Source organism: Anser anser, assembly GCF_964211835.1.
Source record: "Anser anser genome assembly, contig: HAP1_SCAFFOLD_64, whole genome shotgun sequence".
Taxonomy (NCBI): Eukaryota; Metazoa; Chordata; class Aves; order Anseriformes; family Anatidae; genus Anser; species Anser anser.
Window position 1 is genome coordinate 274,711 of NW_028153592.1, and position 23,804 is coordinate 298,514.

Here is a 23,804-nt window from a genome sequence, read left to right on the forward strand (position 1 = left end):
CTTGTAGACCTCCCCCTGCCATACTCCAATGCTTTTTGTTTCTCTGCTGGAATCTTTCATTTAGCTCCATGACATGAGCTTCATTTTTAAGGTTCAGTGTGCGATGAGGAGCAGGGGCCTCTGCTGCTGGTCTCGCGAGGGAATCAGTCCTGACCCAGTGCAGGGAGTACACAGGAACATAGCAGGAGGGCAAGGTTTTATTTTCAGATTTTGTCAGATGAAATCCCTTCTTACACAAAAGAGCATAGAATCACAGAATGGCTCGGGTTGGAAGAGACCTTACAGATAATCCATTTCCAAACACCTTGCCATGGGCAGGGATGCTACCCACTAGATCAGGTTGCCCAGGACCTCATCCAACCTGGTCCTGAACACCTCTAGGAATAGGACATTCACAGCCTATCTGGGCAATATGTTTCAGTACCTCGCCTCCCTCTGAGTGAAGAATTTCCTCCTAATCTCTAATCTAAATCTCCCCTCTTTTAGTTTAAAAACATTCCCCTGATCCTGTCATGATTTGATTGATCAAAAAAATAGCTCTCCATATTTTTAGAAGACCCCTTTAAATGCGGAAAAGCTGCAGTGAGGTCACCCTGCTCAGCCCCAGCTCTCTCAGCCTTTCTTCGAAGGAGAGGTGCTCCAGCATGCTGATCATCTTCATGTCAGCATGTTAACATCTGCATTCCGGTGCTACATAATGTAGTTGGCAGAAAGGAGTTTTAGGGGCAATGTTTTACACACATTCTCTTCCCCCTCTTCATGCCCACACAGTGTTCTCTGAAGTCAGAAATCCTGAGCATTTCTGCTGCACTCACAGGGAATGGTTGTGAGACCTGAGAGGCAAAGGGATTCCCTGTGGCTCAGAGCAGAGTGAGGGAGCTGGCTGGACTTGTCCCCAGCTGCCTGAGCTTTTGTAGATGGAGGGCAATCACATTTATGTTACCCTGAAAAGAAGCCAGATGCTGCTGAGACCAGATGAATCCACTGCCAATCTGTCAATGCCCAGCCTTTCTCAAGGGACCTGAACAAGGTCTCAGCACCACACCTCTAGTCAAGGACTAGAGGGGACCCCAGGGTCCCGAGGGGGCCTCGGTACTCCGTATCCGAGTACATTCTGGAAGAGCTGAAGCGGAGTAAGGTGGGCTGGTGTCCTGGGCCCTGCAGAGCAATCCCTGCTCGAGCACCATGGCAGTGCTCTGAGACTGCCCGGGGTGCCCGGAGCAGCTTCTTGGCCAGCTGGGAGAGAAACCAAGGCCAGATGTGCTCTGCCTCTCAGGTGTTTGGCACACCCTAGGGCTTCACTCTTCCCTGCGGCCTGAGTGGGGAGGGCGAGCAGAGAGATGGGGGAATATCCTGGCTCCGTGCCTAGGACAGTTGCTGGCAGTCAGTCCCAGGCCTAATCCGTGTGCTGGAAACCTCCGGGCGCTTCTCTAGCCAAGGGATGTTGGCAAATCCTGTGAGGGGGGTGACGAAAGAAACAGAGGATGCGGCTCTTTTGCAAAGCTTTCCAAAGTGCCCCACCTTGCCCCATTGTCCCTGAGGAGCGGGCAGGGCACAGAGCAGTGTCCCCCTGCTCTGACAGTCATCCCTTTTCCCGTCTCTCAAGAACTCCCTCCTCGGCCTTTCTGTCTTTTCTGTGTGCAGGGCGTTTGGGTTGCGGGACTCGGGACCTTTGGTGTTGTCCGAGAGCAGTTCCATGGCAAAGAAGAGCTGCTCTTGATTCAAAGACCTTTCTTCCAGCTGGACATCGATGAGTTGTGGCTGGAGGAGATCTACTGTCCCACTGAGATCCTCCCTGGTGAGAAGGCAGCAGCCCCCCTCTTCCTGCCCCATGTCCGCAACGGTTTGTTCTCCCTGCTCTTTGGAAAGGCCTGGGAGAAGTAGAGGATTGTCTCCGACGGTCAGGGTACAGCTTGAGTTCCCCCAAAAGAAACTGTGCCCCAGGAGCAGTTCCTCTGAGCGACCCTTTCTCTGGGAACTTGTTCTGAATGTTGCAAGCAACTTGGGCTTGCTGTGGCAGTGAGGATGTTGCTTCTCCTTGCAGATGGTGTCAAGATCGAGCCGCTGAACTGCGTGCAGCTATCGCGAGCCACCTCCTTCCCACTGCACGTGGTGAAGAACTGTGTGCAAGAGACCATCCTCTTGTACTGCTTCCTCCTGAGGAGCAAGGAGCACGTCCCCTTTGCCTTCAGGGACATTGGTGTTCTGACGTGCGAAGATGGTTTCCCGTGCATGAAGTTTTATCTGGACTGTGTCAAACGTCTGGAGAGCACTGCGGGCCTTGTTGCACTGCTCCACAGTGTAAGTTGGTGAGGTTTTGAGGGCTACTTCAATTTCTTTGGGAATCCTAGTGAAGGGTGAGGAATCCCACCGCTGTTGGCCAGCTGACGCAGCTTGCGAGCTTGGACTGGAGACTGAATTCCCCTGGGCTCATGCAGCCTCCTCCTGGTGTCTGTTTGCAGTGTGCTCCCCCCGTGTCCGGGCAGCTCCCCCGGGACAAAGAAGGCAGACAGGCAGGAAACAGCTCCTCGAGCCAAGTCCACCACTGTTATAAATGACTGAGTCCCAAATAGGATTACAATCAAAGTTTACAATTTATTAAACGAATAGAGGCGAGCAAACAGCGCTGGGTGCGCCGGGAGTCTCTGCTCCACCAGGACGCACACCTGTTACGTAAGGCGGCTGGTTTTTATGCTCCTAGGCTAATACATATTCATTACTACTTCTAGAAGAGGCAGGGTTATTCTAATTGGTTTCCCGAATCCAAAGTCCTCCCAGGTGCGCCTGCTTATCAGTCTCTGTTAGTCTCTTGGGGGCCGCTCAGACGGGGAGGCTCATATTCTTCCTCCTTATCTAGTGGTCTCTTGGCCGGCTGTCAGAAGTTACTGCACGTCCGTGCAGAGTCAGCAGGTTTTCTCTGAAGAAATCCCTTTGTTCTCTTATCACCTAAACCCAGGCCTCAATGTTAACCCTTCAAATCCCTTAGTGGCACGAATTGCTGGACCATTCCTTACAACCACCACTGCGCTCCCTGCTCCTGAAGCCTCCAGGAGAGCGCTGCAGGTACCTGCTCTGCCTTGCTGCAATGACCGTGCTGTTTGGGCCTGTGCAAAAGCCTCTTTGTGTGGAGCGATCCCGAGCAGGTCCCTTGGGATGCGTTCATTTCCACGTTTGTTACCTCCTTCATCTCTTCCTCAGGAGACAGAAGGTGGCGTCCCGCACACCTTCCCTGCCTCTTACTGCCTCCCGTGTTGCCGTGAGCCACTTCATTTTGACCAGGGGCCATGGAAAAGGAACAAGGCCTTTCTGGGTCATTGATGGCAGAGGGCTTTGGTCACCGCGGGCTGTTCAGCTGTGTTTGTCACGAGTTGAGGAGCCTGGCCTAGCTTCAGGGCCCCTCATCCTTGAGGGTCGAAGCACTGCTGACAGACCGGCTGAGGCGAGGGGGCAGGAGTGCGGGTTAGGCCTGAGGGACAGCTGAGACCAATCCTGTCTGCTGTTGTGTTTTTGTTTTGTTTTTGTTTTTTTTTTTCCTCCAGGAGGTCTGGAACCTGTCTTCAAAGTGGGACCAAACAGACAGCTCATGGCCCACGTACCGAAAGCGACAAGAGCAAGCCCGGGCAGAAATGGCTGCATGGGAAGCCTGGTCTGAGGGGGAGGACCAACAGATACCCCAGCTACTGGCAGTGATCAACAGCGCTGAGAACAGCAGCGATCCTCTCCGCCAGGGCTCCGAGGGCGGCAGGTCCCAGGGTGGTGGGAGCAGGACGGGCACCAGGCCGCAGGGCAGGGCTTTGCCTGCTCCTCCCTGTGAGGGAGAGGTTGTCAGCAGAAAGGGAGGGATAAAAGCAGCAGCCAGACGTGGGCTGGCAGCGCCGAGTCGCCTGGTTCCCAGGTCCTGTTGCAGGGCCCTGCTGTGTGGCAGTCCTGTGACTGCAGGCGGGGACGAGCAAGGGATAAGTCTTTGCCACAGCATTTGCATCACGTGAAGGGAAGCTGCTCGGGATAGCACCTGAGGGCTTGGGTCTTCTTGCGCAGTTGCTGTCAAACACACTCACCAGAAAACAGACTCTAAATAGGGACCTTGTTTTGCTTGTTTCTACACGGGCTCAGGGTGATAAGGGACGTTTTTAGCCTAGAGCAGAGGAGGGTCTGAAGGGATCTCACCAATGCCTATAAATACGAGAAGAAGGTGGTTTTTTTCGTATTTGTTTTTCCCCTTATATTTGTTGGTTTATTTCTTTGTCTTCTTTCTTATGAAGTTGTTAACTATCTGAACCCCCGAGTTCTCACACTTTTTGCTTTTTCAATTCTCTCTGTTATAAATGACTGAGTCCCAAATAGGATTACAATCAAAGTTTACAATTTATTAAATGAATAGAGGCAAGCAAACAGCGCTGGGTGCGCCGGGAGTCTCTGCTCCACCAGGACGCACCCAGCGCTGTTTGCTTGCCTCTATTCATTTAATAAATTGTAAACTTTGATTGTAATCCTATTTGGGACTCAGTCATTTATAACAACTGGGGGCTCGTCCGGTATGGTCTTGGTTCCTGAATTCTGACTTGATCTAGGAGGGGCGCCCCCACCATTTGGTGGCTCCTGTTCGAGTCAGGTCGGGGCTAATGCCATCTTGAACCTGAATAAGGGCAAGCAAAGATTTAGATTTTTTTATGAGCTCCCTTTGCCGGCTGCAGCACTATATTTTGCCCGTAATTCTGCGCGCGAAGATCCGAACGAAGACGACGGAGTCGTAAGTATTTAATGTGTATACCGTTCGGTTGGGTGGGATTCGGTTGCCTGTGTGTGTGAGAGTGTGACTGAGACGGAACGTAGTTCCGAAGCGATTGTGGAGGTCTTCTAGCCGCGGTTCCAATCTCCCGCGAGGGACTTGGCCGGTGAAGGACCGAAGCGATTCCTATAGGATTCGTGGGTGGGTGATAGGTCCTAAACCCCCTGCAAGACACTCTCACTAAGGCAACCAAGGGCTGTAGGAATTGCCACAGTAAAATTCCTACATGGGTCAGACAAAATTGAAGACCTGGGACCAGAGAAAAGGGAGCAAATTACCAGACATACCACCAGAAAGTTCATTAGCGATAATGATTAGAAATTGGAACGATAGGGGCCCCAGAAAAGGGAAAAAGTAAATTAAAAATGGTTCAGTATTGTATGACAGAATGGCCAAAGGAGCCTTTAAGACCACATGTCTTTTGGCCCGTTTTCGGATCCTTTGAAGACTGGGTTTGCCAGGCCTTAAATATACATGTTAATTCAAAGGAACCTTTTAGCCAGGAGGAAAGTGATTATGCAGGATTATGGATCAGGATCTCACGTCCTTTTCCAGCCTCAATATTTACACTAAAAGCAGACGAGAAGTTTGACGAAGAAGAGAACAAAAAAGTAAAAAATAAAAAAAAAAAGGAAAAAGAAAAAGATGATGAATGGGAGTCATTGGATAACCTACCACCTCTATATCCTAACAATCCACCCCCGGTGGTGCATCTTGTAATCCTGTTTTGTTCTTAAATGTTTTGACTGTGTCAAGGAGGAAGGTGGGAGCATTATCTAAGTAACAGTTTAGAAGTTTGGGTATATTCGCGGTGGTGTTCGGTCAGTTTCCCAAGTATCGGGGGAGGGGGGCTGACTGATTATCAAAGTGGTAGAACGGAGAGCCACTTCTTTGGTGGTTCGGGCCTGAGCCCTGGGAATTTGGTAAGAAGGGGGAGAGCGAATTTATTTAGGCCTCAATACCTTTTTAAACCCCCATCTTGACGGATACACAGGAGTGATTCCTTGTTTTGTGTAGGCTTACTAACAAAGTGCATGAGAAAAATTAGCATTTGGCTTGAAATTCGGTCTTATTGAAATGTAAATTTTGTGGAAAAGGTGGTATTGTTTGTCTAGAAGACAGAAGGCTGAGTGCTTCAGGTGTTTTTTCCGAAGTCCTGCGGATTTATGATTGGAATGGGGCTCATTAATAATCTGAAATAGTAAAGTTTGTATGTGGAAAGAAGAGTTTAATCCCAGAGAATTGGGACATTTGGGAAGAAGATTAGGAAAAGATAGTAAAAACCTGCAATAAAAAGGTTTGCGTGGAAATTGAAACAAGGGACAGTAACTAATATAAATAAATAAAAGGGAATGGGAAATCAAGGAAAAGGGGAAAATCCAAAAAAAAAGACGTCCTAAAAAAAAAAAAAAAGCCTCCTTGGGTGCATATTGGCACATTGGAAGGATATTGTTAGAAATGGGGGCACAGAAAGCAAGAGGACTTTCACTAAGTATTGCAATCAATGGTGGCCACTATATAAACTAAATGGCCACTTTATGGATCAATCGACTATAACAGTGTCTTGCAATTAATGTTTTTGAGGAGAGAAGGAAAATAGGATGAAATGTTGTATAGTGATATGTTGTTTCAGCATGTTGGAGGGAAAAGGTTTGGAATTAAGTTGGCCCCTGACTGAGCCTTTGGTGTTGGCATTAGAAAAGTACGGGCTGGAGAAAGATAAAGGAAGTGTTAAAAGGATTGTTGAAGGTGTTAAAGGTTGTGTGGCATGTAGTATTTAACAGAGCTGTTTGAAGTTGAATGAGCAGGGAAAGAGGATGTAGGAATGTTAATAGTTCCGTCTCAACCCGAGGCTGAGATCAGGGAAAGAGGATGTAGGAATGTTAATAGTTCCGTCTCAACCCGAGGCTGAGATCAGGGAAAGAGGATGTAGGAATGTTAATAGTTCCGTCTCAACCCGAGGCTGAGATCTCTAAATCGCGGGTGTGAACCCTCTGGGGCAGGGGGACCGTGATGGGTCCGAGAGAGTTGTCGTGGAAACAGAAAAGCAGCTAACTCTTGAAACAACCTGAGTTCCTGTGTGAGCTCAGATTGCCAATGGGACCGCTCAGGGAACTTTCAACGATTGCATTCCCCTGACCGACCCCCTCACTGAGACCCTAATCACCCCGGAAATTATGTAAATACTAAAATCTGGTTAAATTGGGAAATGAGAATCTGTTCCAACAAGGTCCAAAAGAAACCCCTATGGAATTTATGGAATTTTTGAATTTCTGGACCAACTTTGAAATGCAATGGAAAAAAAAAATGGACCTGGCTTAAAAAAAAAAAAAAAAAAAAAGAGAGAGAGAGGCAACTGGCTAGCCTCTTTCCAGGGCAATCAGCCCCTGATATCAGAAAGAAATTGTCTTAGGCTGCAGGACAAACTTACAACAGTCAGGAATGATGGGGACCTGGGGCATCTACCCTAGCAGGTCCACTAGTTGAAATAAAGCTAGGAAACGAAAACAGAGGCTTGAATTTTTTGTTGGTTATGGGAGCTTCTTTCTCTGTGTTAATTAGGCTGTAAATGTAATAGGAGCAACATATTCAGTGTTAAATAGTTTAAAAGGACGATTAGGAACTAAGACAACTACAATAATTGGAGCCACAGGGAAAGAGGAGGAATGGTCATTCTTACAACCCCTTGATTTGCGTTTTGGGGGTAAGGAACTAACCCATGAATTTTAGTATGTACCAGAATGCCCGATGCCACTCTTGGGACGGGATCTATTAGCCAAATTAGATGCAACAATAACCTTTGAGGATGGAGAATTAATAATGAAGGTACCTGAGTCCAAAGTAGGCCAAATCCTAATGATCAAAGATAAACCCTTTGTTAATATTCCAAGAGAAGCAGAAAATGCAGTTATAGCAACAGTACGGGAAACAGATGTACCAGGGAAGTCGAAACTGGCACAACTGGTAAAGGTGGAATTAAAGGAAGGAGCCAAACCTGTTTGAATCAAACAATATCCACTTAAGATAGAAGCTAGGCACAGGAATGGTGAAAATTATTGACAAATTTCTCAAATATCAGATTCTGGAAGAATGTAAATCGGAATACAATACTCCAATTTTTCCAGTAAAGAAGCCGAATGGCGAGTATAGATTTGTACAAGATCTTAGAGCAATAAATGAAATAACAAAGGACATTCACCCGGTAGTAGCTAATCCTTACACATTGTTAACATCTGTGAAAGGGAAATATAAATGGTTTACCGTGATAGATTTAAAGGATGCCTTCTTTTGCATACCTCTTGATAAAGATAGTAGAAAATTATTTGCCTTCAAATGGGAAAACGTATTGAAGTTTTTGGACCACATATGGTAACAACCGTTTTGGAACAAAGGGGGGGGGGGCACTGGTTATCACCCAGCTGGATGATGAAATATCAGGCAATCCTAACTGAACAAGATGACATAACCTTGAAAACGACTAACCTGTTATATCCAGCAGTATTTCTAGGAACCGTTCCAGAAGAAGGACCGTTGGAACACAGTTGTGTGGAAATAATCGAACATACGCCAGCCACAAAGATTTGAAGGATGTACCCCTTGAAAGGTATTCAGTGGGAATACCACACTCCGTGGCACCCACAAAGCTCAGGGAAAGTAGAAAGGATGAATCAAACAATAAAACAACAATTGGCTAAGTTAATGATCGAGACACAGCTGCCCTGGACGAAATGCTTACCATTGGCACTTTTAAACATAAGAACTAAACCACACAGTGAGACTGGTTATCATCATATGAAATGTTATATGGTATGCCTTATTCTCAAGGGATGCCCCTAGGGAACAATGTAGTTGAGGATCATAGTATCCAGAAATACATAATTACCATTGGAAGGAGATTACAGGAGATAAGAGAAATTGGGATGATGACTCAGACACCACCTTTAGGATTTGCTATTCATAAAATACAACCAGGAGACAAGGTCTTAATAAAAACCTGGAGAGAAGAATCATTGAACCCCCGATGGGAGGGACTGTACCTTGTTTTACTTACTACTGAAACAGCTGTGAGAACAGCAGAAAGGGGTTGGACCCACGCATCCAGAATAAAAGGACCAATAACTACCGAAGCCTGGAGGGTTGAGTCCACTCCTGGGGAACTGAAACTGAGACTAAAGAGGAACTGATATCCCAGCAATGAGGTTCTGCATGAATTAAGGGCACTGGATAAAGAGGACAAGGCTGAAGGGAGGAAACGGAGAAGGCAAGACCGGGGTAGGACCCTCCACTGCGGCGTGTATGGTCTACTGAGGGAGGCAACCCCTATGGGTATTGACCGCCGAGTGAGAGTGCCTCGACCGGACTTCTCCCACACCAAGATCAGTTTGTCCTGAGAAAAATAACATGAGAACCTTTTAAACCCATAATAAAATTGTGATTAGTTTTTCCAGGAGCTGGATCACCCTGAAGGGCTGAATGGTAACACAAGCTCTGAAAGCGGGCCCAACCCCATGATTGAAGGCGCTTCCCACACTCTCAAGATTGGACGGCGAAAAAGGCTTATAATATGACAGGTCGCCAAAGAGAACTGAATTGTGACTGTAAGTGGAAACCCAACGTGGGAGCTTGGAAGCGTGCATATACGAGTACAAACGGGGCAGACATTGTAACAGGACCACTCGGTAACAAGGACACTCTGTATTATCACGCCCCAAAGGGTAAAGATGGATGGGATGGCCATTTTCCAAACGGGACGTGGGCCCTAAAGAGACATTATTGGGTGTGTGGCAAACATGCTTACAAGAGGCTACCCGGAAACTGGTCGGGAATATGCTATGTGGGGTACATAAGACCCTTGTTCTTTTTATTGTCACAAACACAAGGAAATCATTTAGGAATAAGATTATATGATGACCTGAACAGAGTAAAACGATCTATTGATACTTCCTTATCCGGGGATAGTGCCCAAAAATGGGGAAAGGATGAATGGCCTCCTGAAAGAATCATACAGCATTATGGGCCAGCTACCTGGAACCCGAATGAGTTGGTATCAGGAGCCCGAGAACCTATTTATAATTTGAACCGAACAATTAGGTCGCAAGCTATCCTCGAAGTTGTAACCAATCAAACAGCGACGACCTTGGATCTTCTGGCTGATCAATCCACTCAGATGAGGAATGCTATCTTTCAACGTAGAATGGTCTTAGACTATTTACTAGCAGAAGAAGGGGGAGTGTGTGGAAAACTGAACGATTCTAATTGTTGTTTACAAATTGATGATAATGGAAAAGTGGTTAAGGAGATAACAAAAGAAATTAAAAAGCTAGCCCACGTCCCAGTACAAACTTGGAAGGATATGGATTGGGATTTCTTTCCATGGTTGCCCGGTGGACCATGGGTTAAAAGAATGCTATTTTTATTTTTATGTGGTGTAATGACATTATTGTTTATACCTTGTATGATACCTTGCTTTACGTTGTTGATACGGCGGATAATAAATAGCACCCAATTTGTGATGACTTTGGGAGAGAAAAGGTGATGTGTCGATAATGATGCTTAAGAAATGGACACCCCGAGAACTGACTGATGAAATCCAACTGCTACTAACAAAAGTTGAAGAAGAGACACGAATTGATGATATTAAAAAAAAAAAAGGGAGGAATTGTAAGGAATAGTCCAGCAATTCGTGCCACTAAGGGCTGTGAAGGGTTAACATTGAGGCCTGGGTTTAGGCGAGAAGAGAACAAAGGGATTTCTTCAGAGAAAACCTGCTGACTCTGCACGGACGTGCAGTAACTTCTGACAGCCGGCCAAGAGACCACTAGATAAGGAGGAAGAATATGAGCCTCCCCGTCTGAGCGGCCCCCAAGAGACTAACAGAGACTGATAAGCAGGCGCACCTGGGAGGACTTTGGATTCGGGAAACCAATTATAATAACCCTGCCTCTTCTAGAAGTGGTAATGAATATGTATTAGCCTAGGAGCATAAAAACCAGCCGCCTTAAGTAACAGGTGTGCGTCCTGGTGGAGCAGAGACTCCCGGCGCACCCAGCGCTGTTTGCTCGCCTCTATTCGTTTAATAAATTGTAAACTTTGATTGTAATCCTATTTGGGACTCAGTCATTTATAACATCTCATTCATCCAGCTGTGAGGGGAGAGGGGAAAAAACGGCTGTGCGGTGCTTAGGTGCCTGGCAGGTTATACAGCATCAGTCCCTGTGTGTCTTCCCTTCCTTGTGCATGCTGTCTCCCACTGAATCCCACAGGAGCTGCAGAGTCATCTTTTGCCTGTGGACATCTTAATTCGGTACTGTCCCTGTGGGTGACTCCAGCTTGACTGATCTCTCCCTTTGTGAGGCTCCAGTCACTGCCTACCCTGGGCAAATGCTGTTCCCAGTTGAACCGGTTTGTGTGTGCTCAGCTGTATCCGTGTGTGCACGTTTGTGTGTGTGTACAAGACGGTGTGTTTATGTACACACATGGGCGTATTTGCTTGCTAGCGCAAGAGTGTTGGGTATTCTGGGGCAATTTCTCCTAGTTGCTGATGCAACAAGAAGCTGGGCTGGATCTTAGGGCTGAGGGACCTTTCTTGATGGCCTGAGGGGATGGTATATGGAGCATCAGGATGTTCTCAGTAGGCTCTCTTTTCCCATGGGGCTTGCAGAGGCTTCCAGCCATGCAGAGATCCAAGGATGTTGCAAGGATCCGAGGGCTTGCTCTTTCTGTGATCACAGCTTCACTCCAGTCCTTCAGGTGTACGTGAGCTGAGAAGCCTCGTCCGGTGGTGACTTTTGAGGTAAGGGCCAACAGATAGCTTGGGGGAAACTGTCTCAAGGATGCGTGCTGGCCCTAGGAACTGCAGGACAGAAGCAAACAGACACAGCTGCACAGGGTGAGAAGTAGACCCAGCTGGGTTGGGATCACTGCTGCCAAACCCTCTCACTGGGTTCCATGGTTGTGGCAGCTTCAGGCAGCTCCCCATTAATTTCCTGGACGATGTCCTCTGCCCTGACAGTTGTGGGACAGTCACGGCTGTGTACCTCAGTGACTGTTCACCATTTCTGCTGTCATCAGACACCAACAGCTTACTCCTAAATCCTACCCTCGGTCTCTCACAGCTCACAAAATGAGCTTTTTCTTTGCCTTATCCATGGAGCAACAGGCTTTTCGGGGAGCAGCTGCTCAGCCCTGGTCTTGGCACCAGCTTTGAAAGAAGAACCAAGTCTTCAAGAAGAGCACTGGGGAGATGCAATTTTATTAGGCAGACGCTATCACAGAGTTTACTCTGGCCTGCTGTTATACACATATTATAAAGCCTCGAGAGTAAACAGAACAGTTTCATTCCGCAGTAGGTGGCCGATGAATAAAGAAACATATTTCTAAGAAATTAGTAAATGCAAATGATACTGAGGATAAAAACTTCAATAATGATAAACAAGGAGCAGGCCTGCAAGGGAAGTCATTTGTGTAGATAGAGGGGAAATTTATCACTAATCAGAAATATCCATGCAATCACTTTCCTAACAGCACTCTTAAGCTCCTTGTTTCTCATGCTGTAGATGAGGGGGTTCAATGCCGGTGGCACAACTGAGTACAGAACTGCCACCACCAGGTCCAGAGATGGTGAGATGGAGGGGGACTTCAGGTAGGCAAATATGGTCATGCTGAGAAACAGGGAGGCCACGGCCAGGTGAGGGAGGCACGTGGAAAAGGCTTTGAGCTGTCCCTGCTCAGAGGGCATCCTCAGTACAGCTCTGAAAATCTGCACATAGGACAGCACAATGAAAACAAAACAGCCAGACGCTAAACAGAATCCAACCATAATTATCCAAACTTCCCTGAGGTAGGAGTTTGAGCAGGAGAGCTTGAGGATCTTTGGAACTTCACAGAAGAACTGGTCCACAGCATTGCCTTGGCAAAGTGTCAGAGAAAATGCATTAGCAGTGTGCAGCACAGCATGGAGAAAGCCACTGCCCCAGGCAGCTGCTGCCACCTGGGCACAAGCTCTGCTGCCCAGGAGGCTCCCGTAGTGCAGGGGCTTGCAGATGGCAACGTAGCGGTCGTAGGACATGACAGTGAGAAGATAACACTCTGCTGAAAACAAAAAGAAAAAGAAAAAGACCTGGGCAGCACATCCTGTATAAGGAAATGGCCCTGGTGTCCCAGAGGGAGTTGACCACGGCTTTGGGGAGAGTGGTGGAGATGCAGCCCAGGTCGAGGAGGGCGAGGTCGAGGAGGAAGAAGTACATGGGGGTGTGGAGGCGGTGGTCGCAGGCTGCGGCGGTGAGGATGAGGCCGTTGCCCAGGAGGGCAGCCAGGTAGATGGCCAGGAAGAGCGCGAAGTGCAGGAGCTGCAGCTCCCGCGTGTCTGCGAATGGCAGGAGGAGGAACTCGCTGATGGAGCTGCTGTTGGACATCTGATGCCTGTTGGGTATGGAGATCTGTACATGTAGTAAAAGGCAATGAAAAGTTAGGACAGGTTTCTCTGAGTGAACCCTATGCCATTCCTTGTAGACCTCCCCCTGCCATACTCCAATGCTTTTTGTTTCTCTGCTGGAATCTTTCATTTAGCTCCATGACATGAGCTTCGTTTTTAAGGTTCAGTGTGCGATGAGGAGCAGGGGCCTCTGCTGCTGGTCTCGCGAGGGAATCAGTCCTGACCCAGTGCAGGGAGTACACAGGAACATAGCAGGAGGGCAAGGTTTTATTTTCAGATTTTGTCAGATGAAATGAATGCCCAGCCTATCTGGGCAATATGTTTCAGTACCTCGCCTCCCTCTGAGTGAAGAATTTCCTCCTAATCTCTAATCTAAATCTCCCCGCTTTTAGTTTAAAAACATTCCCCTGATCCTGTCATGATTTGATTGATCAAAAAAATAGCTCTCCATATTTTTAGAAGACCCCTTTAAATGCGGAAAAGCTGCAGTGAGGTCACCCTGCTCAGCCCCAGCTCTCTCAGCCTTTCTTCGAAGGAGAGGTGCTCCAGCATGCTGATCATCTTCATGTCAGCATGTTAACATCTGCATTCCGCTGCTACATAATGTAGTTGGCAGAAAGGAGTTTTAGGGGCAATGTTTTACACACATTCTCTTCCCCCTCTTCATGCCCACACAGTGTTCTCTGAAGTCAGAAATCCTGAGCATTTCTGCTGCACTCACAGGGAATGGTTGTGAGACCTGAGAGGCAAAGGGATTCCCTGTGGCTCAGAGCAGAGTGAGGGAGCTGGCTGGACTTGTCCCCAGCTGCCTGAGCTTTTGTAGATGGAGGGCAATCACATTTATGTTACCCTGAAAAGAAGCCAGATGCTGCTGAGACCAGATGAATCCACTGCCAATCTGTCAATGCCCAGCCTTTCTCAAGGGACCTGAACAAGGTCTCAGCACCACACCCCTAGTCAAGGACTAGAGGGGACCCCAGGGTCCCGAGGGGGCCTCGGTACTCCGTATCCGAGTACATTCTGGAAGAGCTGAAGCGGAGTAAGGTGGGCTGGTGTCCTGGGCCCTGCAGAGCAATCCCTGCTCGAGCACCGTGGCAGTGCTCTGAGACTGCCCGGGGTGCCCGGAGCAGCTTCTTGGCCAGCTGGGAGAGAAACCAAGGCCAGATGTGCTCTGCCTCTCAGGTGTTTGGCACACCCTAGGGCTTCACTCTTCCCTGCGGCCTGAGTGGGGAGGGCGAGCAGAGAGATGGGGGAATATCCTGGCTCCGTGCCTAGGACAGTTGCTGGCAGTCAGTCCCAGGCCTAATCCGTGTGCTGGAAACCTCCGGGCGCTTCTCTAGCCAAGGGATGTTGGCAAATCCTGTGAGGGGGGTGACGAAAGAAACAGAGGATGCGGCTCTTTTGCAAAGCTTTCCAAAGTGCCCCACCTTGCCCCATTGTCCCTGAGGAGTGGGCAGGGCACAGAGCAGTGTCCCCCTGCTCTGACACTCATCCCTTTTCCCGTCTCTCAAGAACTCCCTCCTCGGCCTTTCTGTCTTTTCTGTGTGCAGGGCGTTTGGGTTGCGGGACTCGGGACCTTTGGTGTTGTCCGAGAGCAGTTCCATGGCAAAGAAGAGCTGCTCTTGATTCAAAGACCTTTCTTCCAGCTGGACATCGATGAGTTGTGGCTGGAGGAGATCTACTGTCCCACTGAGCTCCTCCCTGGTGAGAAGGCAGCAGCCCCCCTCTTCCTGCCCCATGTCCGCAACCGTTTGTTCTCCCTGCTCTTTGGAAAGGCCTGGGAGAAGTAGAGGATTGTCTCCGACGGTCAGGGTGCAGCTTGAGTTCCCCCAAAAGAAACTGTGCCCCAGGAGCAGTTCCTCTGAGCGACCCTTTCTCTGGGAACTTGTTCTGAATGTTGCAAGCAACTTGGGCTTGCCGTGGCACTGAGGATGTTGCTTCTCCTTGCAGATGGTGTCAAGATCGAGCCGCTGAACTGCGTGCAGCTATCGCGAGCCACCTCCTTCCCACTGCACGTGGTGAAGAACTGTGTGCAAGAGACCATCCTCTTGTACTGCTTCCTCCTGAGGAGCAAGGAGCACGTCCCCTTTGCCTTCAGGGACATTGGTGTTTTGACGTGCGAAGATGGTTTCCCGTGCATGAAGTTTTATCTGGACTGTGTCAAACGTCTGGGGAGCATTGCGGGCCTTGTTGCACTGCTCCACAGTGTAAGTTGGTGAGGTTTTGAGGGCTACTTCAATTTCTTTGGGAATCCTAGCGAAGGGTGAGGAATCCGACCGCTGTTGGCCAGCCCGGACATGGCAGGCCAGTCAAATGCCCTTCCCCTCGCTTGCCCCCTTAGCTGCTTTCTCCATTAACAAAGAGAGTTTCTTCTGAGCATCTGGGCGCTTGCCCCTGCAAAAAGCCTGGCAGTGTTACTGTACAGCCTCCATATTCTGCCATGCAGCTCCTCCAGAGCAGAACAAAGGTTCATGGAAGAGGCTTTGGAGGAGGGCTTTGGAGAGAAGGCTTTCTTTTGGCTTGGGAGACAGGTTTGCTTCCTGTCAATGAGAGCCGTGAGAAAACCGCCTCATAAACCCTCCAGCAGCTCTGTGTCTCTTTGCAGAGAATGTGGCCGGCACATCTGACCGCCTTCAGTGGCGAGACCACCGCTCGTGGGATCCAGATGATCCCAAGGTGAGTGCATTTCCTCCGCAGCCCTTGGCTGACCCAGCGGGAGGCTTCCCACCTCCTGCTTTGGACCGTGCGCGGCTGGGTCTCCACCTTCAGCACCCAGTCAGGGCTAAATCCCGGGGAGACTGGTTCCTGCTTAACTAATGCTGAGTTTCGGCTACGAGTGTCTTCACCTGGAGCGGAGGGGCATTGTGGTTGTGTTTCTTGTGCCCGCGCTGTTCCGATTCCCGTCAAAGAGAGTTGCCTGCATGTGGAGGGGAATTTAGGCTACCTTTTCTGGTGCTGCGGGAAGACTGACAACAAACCCCATGCATGGACATGACGGAAAAGGGATGCCATGCCTCGTGCAACACCAGGAGGATTACTGCCAGCAAGCTGCAACGGGTAGGAGGCCAGCCTTCTTCAAGCCCGTGTCATCGTTTGTTTGCCAGGTTTCATCTGACTGTGAGGAGAAGGCCAGAGGCCAAAGCTTCCACCACCTCACAGGAGGAAGCTTCAGGAGAGCGCAGGATCAGAAGAGGTAAGGGAACAGGTCCCTGCTGTCTGGAGGTGGTCCCTGTCCCATGCTGGCTGACTTGAACCAGGTTAAAAGGCAGTGCCCACGCGGCTGCTCTGAAGAGCTTCCTCCTTTCCTAGTTTCAGAGAGCCATCCTGGCAAGCTGCTGCAGAGGAGGAAGAAGCTTTCCCTCCCCATCCTGACAAGCTGGGAGCCGGGCACAAGGCAGCAAGATGTGGAGAAGAAGCCGTCTACCAGGTGAGACCCCTGGGGGAAAGGAGGAAGGAGCCACTTGCAGCCACACAGGAGAGATGTCCCCTTTGGACCCACCAGCCGCAGGGTGGCTCCTGACACACGTCCCAGCGGAGGCCGCTCTCTCAATGGATGGCAAGCGTGCAGCACGTTTGCCTGAGACTGGCACACCAGCTTCATTTTCCACCAGGGCCCCGATCCCTGGGGGAGCTGAATGCAGGGCCTTGTTGCAGAAGCTCTTCTCCCTTCAGGAGTCCCCCCACATTGCAGCAGAGTCCATCTTCTTGTCTGTGGGAGCAAATGTCCCCTGCCTTCATTCTAACATGTCTCACCGTGGCTTAGGATTGCCGTGGCCCCATCTCCCCTGCTGTTTCTTCCAGCCTAAGGAGCTGTGATACCAGATGGAAAAGTTTCTTTCAGGCATTTTTTTCAAACGCTATCCCAAACGTTGTGGCAGGCACAAGAGAGTGCTGAGGTAGGGAGATGGCATGACTGCCCTCCTTACCTGACGGCTTTCTCAAATGTTACTGGCTCCCCTCCGCAGCGATAATCTGTTTTCCACCCGTAAGCGCACCGTGTTTCAGGGCCACAGAGGAGAAGCTGAAGTAAAGCCCGGGTGGGCCATAATGGTGTCTCTCGGCTCCTGTCCTTGCACAAGACACCGCTCCTCTCCTTCTTCCACCAAAAAGGGCCTGGATGCGGGCATCCCGAGCCTTCCTGAAGGCAGGTGGTGCCACAGCTTCGCGTTTGGCTCTCTCTGTCTCTGCTGAAGAGAACACGGCCAGTCCAATACGCCCGCTCGCTGCGGAACTGCCGTCTGCTGCAGAGGCTGACGCAGCTTGCGAGCGCGGACTGGAGACCGAATTCCCCTGGGCTCATGCAGCCTCCTCCTGGTGTCTGTTTGCAGTGTGCTCCCCCCGTGTCCAGGCAGCTCCCCCGGGACGAAGAAGGCAGACAGGCAGGAAACAGCTCCTCGAGCCAAGTCCACCACTGTTATAAATGACTGAGTCCCAAGTAGGATTACAATCGAAGTTTACAATTTATTAAACGAATAGAGGCGAGCAAACAGCGCTGGGTGCGCCGGGAGTCTCTGCTCCACCAGGACGCACACCTGTTACGTAAGGCGGCTGGTTTTTATGCTCCTAGGCTAATACATATTCATTACTACTTCTAGAAGAGGCAGGGTTATTATAATTGGTTTCCCGAATCCAAAGTCCTCCCAGGTGCGCCTGCTTATCAGTCTCTGTTAGTCTCTTGGGGGCCGCTCAGATGGGGAGGCTCATATTCTTCCTCCTTATCTAGTGGTCTCTTGGCCGGATGTCAGAAGTTACTGCACATCCGTGCAGAGTCAGCAGGTTTTCTCTGAAGAAATCCCTTTGTTCTCTTATCACCTAAACCCAGGCCTCAATGTTAACCCTTCAAATCCCTTAGTGGCACGAATTGCTGGACCATTCCTTACAACCACCACTGCGCTCCCTGCTCCTGAAGCCTCCAGGAGAGCGCTGCAGGTACCTGCTCTGCCTTGCTGCAATGACCGTGCTGTTTGGGCCTGTGCAAAAGCCTCTTTGTGTGGAGCGATCCCGAGCAGGTCCCTTGGGATGCGTTCATTTCCACGTTTGTTACCTCCTTCATCTCTTCCTCAGGAGACGGAAGGTGGCGTCCCGCACACCTTCCCTGCCTCTTACTGCCTCCCGTGTTGCCATGAGCCACTTCATTTTGACCAGGGGCCATGGAAAAGGAACAAGGCCTTTCTGGGTCATTGATGGCAGAGGGCTTTGGTCACCGCGGGCTGTTCAGCTGTGTTTGTCACGAGTTGAGGAGCCTGGCCTAGCTTCAGGGCCCCTCATCCTTGAGGGTCGAAGCACTGCTGACAGACCGGCTGAGGCAAGGGGGCAGGAGTGCGGGTTAGGCCTGAGGGACAGCTGAGACCAATCCTGTCTGCTGTTGTGTTTTTGTTTTGTTTTGTTTTGTTTTTTTTCCTCCAGGAGGTCTGGAACCTGTCTTCACAGTGGGACCAAACAGACAGCTCATGGCCCACGTACCGAAAGCTACAAGAGCAAGCCCGGGCAGAAATGGCTGCATGGGAAGCCTGGTCTGAGGGGGAGGACCAACAGATACCCCAGCTACTGGCAGTGATCAACAGCGCTGAGAACAGCAGCGATCCTCTCCGCCAGGGCTCCGAGGGCGGCAGGTCCCAGGGTGGTGGGAGCAGGACGGGCACCAGGCCGCAGGGCAGGGCTTTGCCTGCTCCTCCCTGTGAGGGAGAGGTTGTCAGCAGAAAGGGAGGGATAAAAGCAGCAGCCAGACGTGGGCTGGCAGCGCCGAGTCGCCTGGTTCCCAGGTCCTGTTGCAGGGCCCTTTCAAGAGGTCCTCTGGGAAACAGCACCTGTGTGTCCAGTCCTGTTTGATGAGAGCGTCTTCTCCTTGCAGCGATTCAACAGCCAACATGCTTGGACTCCCCGTCCTCCAGCCCAGCCCAGGAGCAAGGAGGTCAGGAAGAGGTGGAGGAAGGCTGAGAACCCTGCCCCAGCAGAGGAGTTGGGAGCAGCAGCCAAGCTGGAGAGACTCCAGCCTGAGTAAGTGTGTGCCGGCTCCGTTCCCGTCCTGGGGCACTCGAGTAGCTCTTGAGTGATGTCAGGACATGTCCAGGAGCCCGGTCCCTGAGTCCTGGGCTTGCCTCTGACACCCTTTGATTCCTCCTAAAGCAGGCATGACCTTGGTTACCGCCAAGGCCTAAAACTCATCACAGGTTGAAAGGGTGGGTGCACGTGGCACCGCATGGGTGCAGGGTCTGGATGAGGGGAGAGGCAGAAGGGGTGTCTGACAGAGGCTGAGGGATCCCTTTCTGCTGTGGAGGCACTCCCACCTTCCTGCCCTCTGCCCACCTCCCTGCCCTCTGCCCACCTCCCTGCCCTCTACCCAGCCCAGCCCAGCTTCTCATGCTGGGCTGGCCCCAGGGCAGTGTCCGGAGCAGGCTGCTGCAGGGCTCTGGGCACTGCCACCACAGCCCCAGTCCCTCTGAAGGGCACGGCAGCTCCTGGGGGCACAGAGGGCTCAGCCCCACAGATGGGACATCCGAGGCACAAGCCAGCCCCTGGGAGGCCTGCAGCCCCTCCGTGCCATCCCTGGGGGTCTTCAGGCAGCTCCTCCTGCCCCAGGGCCAGGGCAGCCGGGCCTGAGCTGCTGCAGCCAGAAAGGATTTGCTGGTCCCATTCCTTCCTCATCAGCTGAGATCAGGTCTCAGACAAAGAAGAGGCTGTAGCTGCATTTAGTTTGCTTAAATATGCTGAGAGCCTGGGGATAGCTGCTGCCGAGAGGCAAAACCCCTCTCTCAGCAGAAGGGATGAGGAACAAAGCCTTCATCCTGTTAGCCTGATCTCACAGTGATACCCAGGCACAAAGCTGCCAGGCTGTCACCATGACTGTGGCAGGGTGCCGCCCCGGCCAGCAACAAGCAGCATTTCAGGAGCATCCAGCCCTATTGCTTCTCGTGCAAGTGACTGGCCGCCTTCCCGAGCCTGTCGGGCTTCTCGTGCATTCGACACCGCAAAGAAAAGGGAAGACAAGGCGGTGAGGCACAGGGAGCGAGCAAAGGCAGGGGCGGGCAGGGGCGGGCAGGGGCGCCCCGGGCACACGGGCCGGGTCCCCCCCTCAGGCCCCGAGACGCCCCCAGCCCGCCCACGACCCCTAAGATGGCGGCGCCCGCCCTGCCTGGTCAGGCGGTCGCACGGTTGCCATGGCAGCGAGCCCCAGGCAGCCGGCAGGGGGTGGGGCTCCCTTTGCCTGGCGGCTCTGGCAGCCAATCGGCGCCCGGCAACCGGTGCTGCTTCTTTCCTCTGCTCTCACTTCCGCGCTCTCCTCCTGGGCCTTGTGTTGGGTTGGGCCCGATTGCTCCTGGAGCTTGGGCACAGTGCTGCTGGGTGGCAGTCCTGTGACTGCAGGCGGGGACGAGCAAGGGATAAGTCTTTGCCACAGCATTTGCATCACGTGAAGGGAAGCTGCTCGGGATAGCACCTGAGGGCTTGGGTCTTCTTGCGCAGTTGCTGTCAAACACACTCACCAGAAAACAGACTCTAAATAGGGACCTTGTTTTGCTTGTTTCTACACGGGCTCAGGGTGATAAGGGACGTTTTTAGCCTAGAGCAGAGGAGGGTCTGAAGGGATCTCACCAATGCCTATAAATACGAGAAGAAGGTGGTTTTTTTCGTATTTGTTTTTCCCCTTATATTTGTTGGTTTATTTCTTTGTCTTCTTTCTTATGAAGTTGTTACCCATCTGAACCCCCGAGTTCTCACACTTTTACCTTTTTCAATTCTCTCATTCATCCTGCTGTGAGGGGAGAGGGGAAAAAATGGCTGTGCGGTGCTTAGGTGCCTGGCAGGTTATACAGCATCAGTCCCTGTGTGTCTTCCCTTCCTCGTGCATGGTGTCTCCCACTGAATCCCACAGGAGCTGCAGAGTCATCTTTTGCCTGTGGACATCTTAATTCGGTACTGTCCCTGTGGGTGACTCCAGCTTGACTGATCTCTCCCTTTGTGAGGCTCCAGTCACTGCCTACCCTGGGCAAATGCTGTTCCCAGTTGAACCGGTTTGTGTGTGCTCAGCTGTATCCGTGTGTGCACGTTTGTGTGTGTGTACAAGACGGTGTGTTTATGTACACACATGGGCGTATTTGCTTGCTAGCGCAAGAGTGTTGGGTATTCTGGGGCAATTTCTCCTGGTTGCTGATGCAACAAGAAGCTGGGCTGGATCTTAGGGCTGAGGGACCTTTCTTGATGGCCTGAGGGGATGGTATATGGAGCATCAGGATGTTCTCAGTAGGCTCTCTTTTCCCATGGGGCTTGCAGAGGCTTCCAGCCATGCAGAGATCCAAGGATGTTGCAAGGATCCAAGGGCTTGCTCTTTCTGTGATCACAGCTTCACTCCAGTCCTTCAGGTGTACGTGAGCTGAGAAGCCTCGTCCGGTGGTGACTTTTGAGGTAAGGGCCAACAGATAGCTTGGGGGAAACTGTCTCAAGGATGCGTGCTGGCCCTAGGAACTGCAGGACAGAAGCAAACAGACACAGCTGCACAGGGTGAGAAGTAGACCCAGCTGGGTTGGGATCACTGCTGCCAAACCCTCTCACTGGGTTCCATGGTTGTGGCAGCTTCAGGCAGCTCCCCGTTAATTTCCTGGAGGATGTCCTCTGCCCTGACGGTTGTGGGACAGTCACGGCTGTGTACCTCAGTGACTGTTCACCATTTCTGCTGTCATCAGACACCAACAGCTTACTCCTAAATCCTACCCTCGGTCTCTCACAGCTCACAAAATGAGCTTTTTCTTTGCCTTATCCGTGGAGCAACAGGCTTTTCGGGGAGCAGCTGCTCAGCCCTGGTCTTGGCACCAGCTTTGAAAGAAGAACCAAGTCTTCAAGAAGAGCACTGGGGAGATGCAATTTTATTAGGCAGACGCTATCACAGAGTTTACTCTGGCCTGCTGTTATACACATATTATAAAGCCTCGAGAGTAAACAGAACAGTTTCATTCCGCAGTAGGTGGCCGAAGAATAAAGAAACATATTTCTAAGAAATTAGTAAATGCAAATGATACTGAGGATAAAAACTTCAATAATGATAAACAAGGAGCAGGCCTGCAAGGGAAGTCATTTGTGTAGATCATTTAAATTTATCACTAATCAGAAATATCCATGCAATCACTTTCCTAACAGCACTCTTAAGCTCCTTGTTTCTCATGCTGTAGATGAGGGGGTTCAATGCCGGTGGCACAACTGAGTACAGAACTGCCACCACCAGGTCCAGAGATGGTGAGATGGAGGGGGACTTCAGGTAGGCAAATATGGTCATGCTGAGAAACAGGGAGGCCACGGCCAGGTGAGGGAGGCACGTGGAAAAGGCTTTGAGCTGTCCCTGCTCAGAGGGCATCCTCAGTACAGCCCTGAAAATCTGCACATAGGACAGCACGATGAAAACGAAACAGCCAGACGCTAAACAGAATCCAACCATAATTATCCAAACTTCCCTGAGGTAGGAGTTTGAGCAGGAGAGCTTGAGGATCTTTGGAACTTCACAGAAGAACTGGTCCACAGCATTGCCTTGGCAAAGTGTCAGAGAAAATGCATTAGCAGTGTGCAGCACAGCATGGAGAAAGCCACTGCCCCAGGCAGCTGCTGCCATCTGGGCACAAGCTCTGCTGCCCAGGAGGCTCCCGTAGTGCAGGGGCTTGCAGATGGCAACGTAGCGGTCGTAGGACATGACAGTGAGAAGATAACACTCTGCTGAAAACAAAAAGAAAAAGAAAAAGACCTGGGCAGCACATCCTGTGTAGGAAATGGCCCTGGTGTCCCAGAGGGAATTGACCACGGCTTTGGGGAGAGTGGTGGAGATGCAGCCCAGGTCGAGGAGGGCGAGGTCGAGGAGGAAGAAGTACATGGGGGTGTGGAGGCGGTGGTCGCAGGCTACGGCGGTGAGGATGAGGCCGTTGCCCAGGAGGGCAGCCAGGCAGATGGCCAGGAAGAGCGCGAAGTGCAGGAGCTGCAGCTCCCGCGTGTCTGCGAATGGCAGGAGGAGGAACTCGCTGATGGAGCTGCTGTTGGACATCTGATGCCTGTTGGGTATGGAGATCTGTACATGTAGTAAAAGGCAATGAAAAGTTAGGACAGGTTTCTCTGAGTGAACCCTATGCCATTCCTTGTAGACCTCCCCCTGCCATACTCCAATGCTTTTTGTTTCTCTGCTGGAATCTTTCATTTAGCTCCATGACATGAGCTTCATTTTTAAGGTTCAGTGTGCGATGAGGAGCAGGGGCCTCTGCTGCTGGTCTCGCGAGGGAATCAGTCCTGACCCAGTGCAGGGAGTACACAGGAACATAGCAGGAGGGCAAGGTTTTATTTTCAGATTTTGTCAGATGAAATGAATGCCCAGCCTATCTGGGCAATATGTTTCAGTACCTCGCCTCCCTCTGAGTGAAGAATTTCCTCCTAATCTCTAATCTAAATCTCCCCGCTTTTAGTTTAAAAACATTCCCCTGATCCTGTCATGATTTGATTGATCAAAAAAATAGCTCTCCATATTTTTAGAAGACCCCTTTAAATGCGGAAAAGCTGCAGTGAGGTCACCCTGCTCAGCCCCAGCTCTCTCAGCCTTTCTTCGAAGGAGAGGTG

The 23,804-nt window shown here is 50.8% G+C and overlaps 2 protein-coding genes across 2 annotated transcripts; one reads left to right on the top strand and one right to left on the bottom strand.

The window, feature by feature from the left end:
* Nucleotides 1–14,597: 14,597 nt before the first annotated feature.
* On the top strand, nt 14,598–16,761 carry LOC310891876 (coiled-coil domain-containing protein 81-like). Its single transcript, XM_083854104.1, has 4 exons — nt 14,598–15,430; nt 15,829–15,899; nt 16,328–16,416; nt 16,533–16,761. The coding sequence occupies exons 1-4, from the start codon at nt 15,155–15,157 to the stop codon at nt 16,652–16,654; spliced, it is 558 nt and encodes a 185-aa protein (XP_083710230.1). The 5' UTR covers nt 14,598–15,154; the 3' UTR covers nt 16,655–16,761.
* Nucleotides 16,762–22,299: 5,538 nt separating this feature from the next.
* On the bottom strand, nt 22,300–23,241 carry LOC310891853 (olfactory receptor 14C36-like; the record flags this gene model as incomplete). Its single annotated transcript, XM_083854084.1, has 1 exon — nt 22,300–23,241. One exon carries the CDS (start codon nt 23,239–23,241, stop codon nt 22,300–22,302), a length of 942 nt encoding a protein of 313 aa, XP_083710210.1.
* Nucleotides 23,242–23,804: the final 563 nt, after the last annotated feature.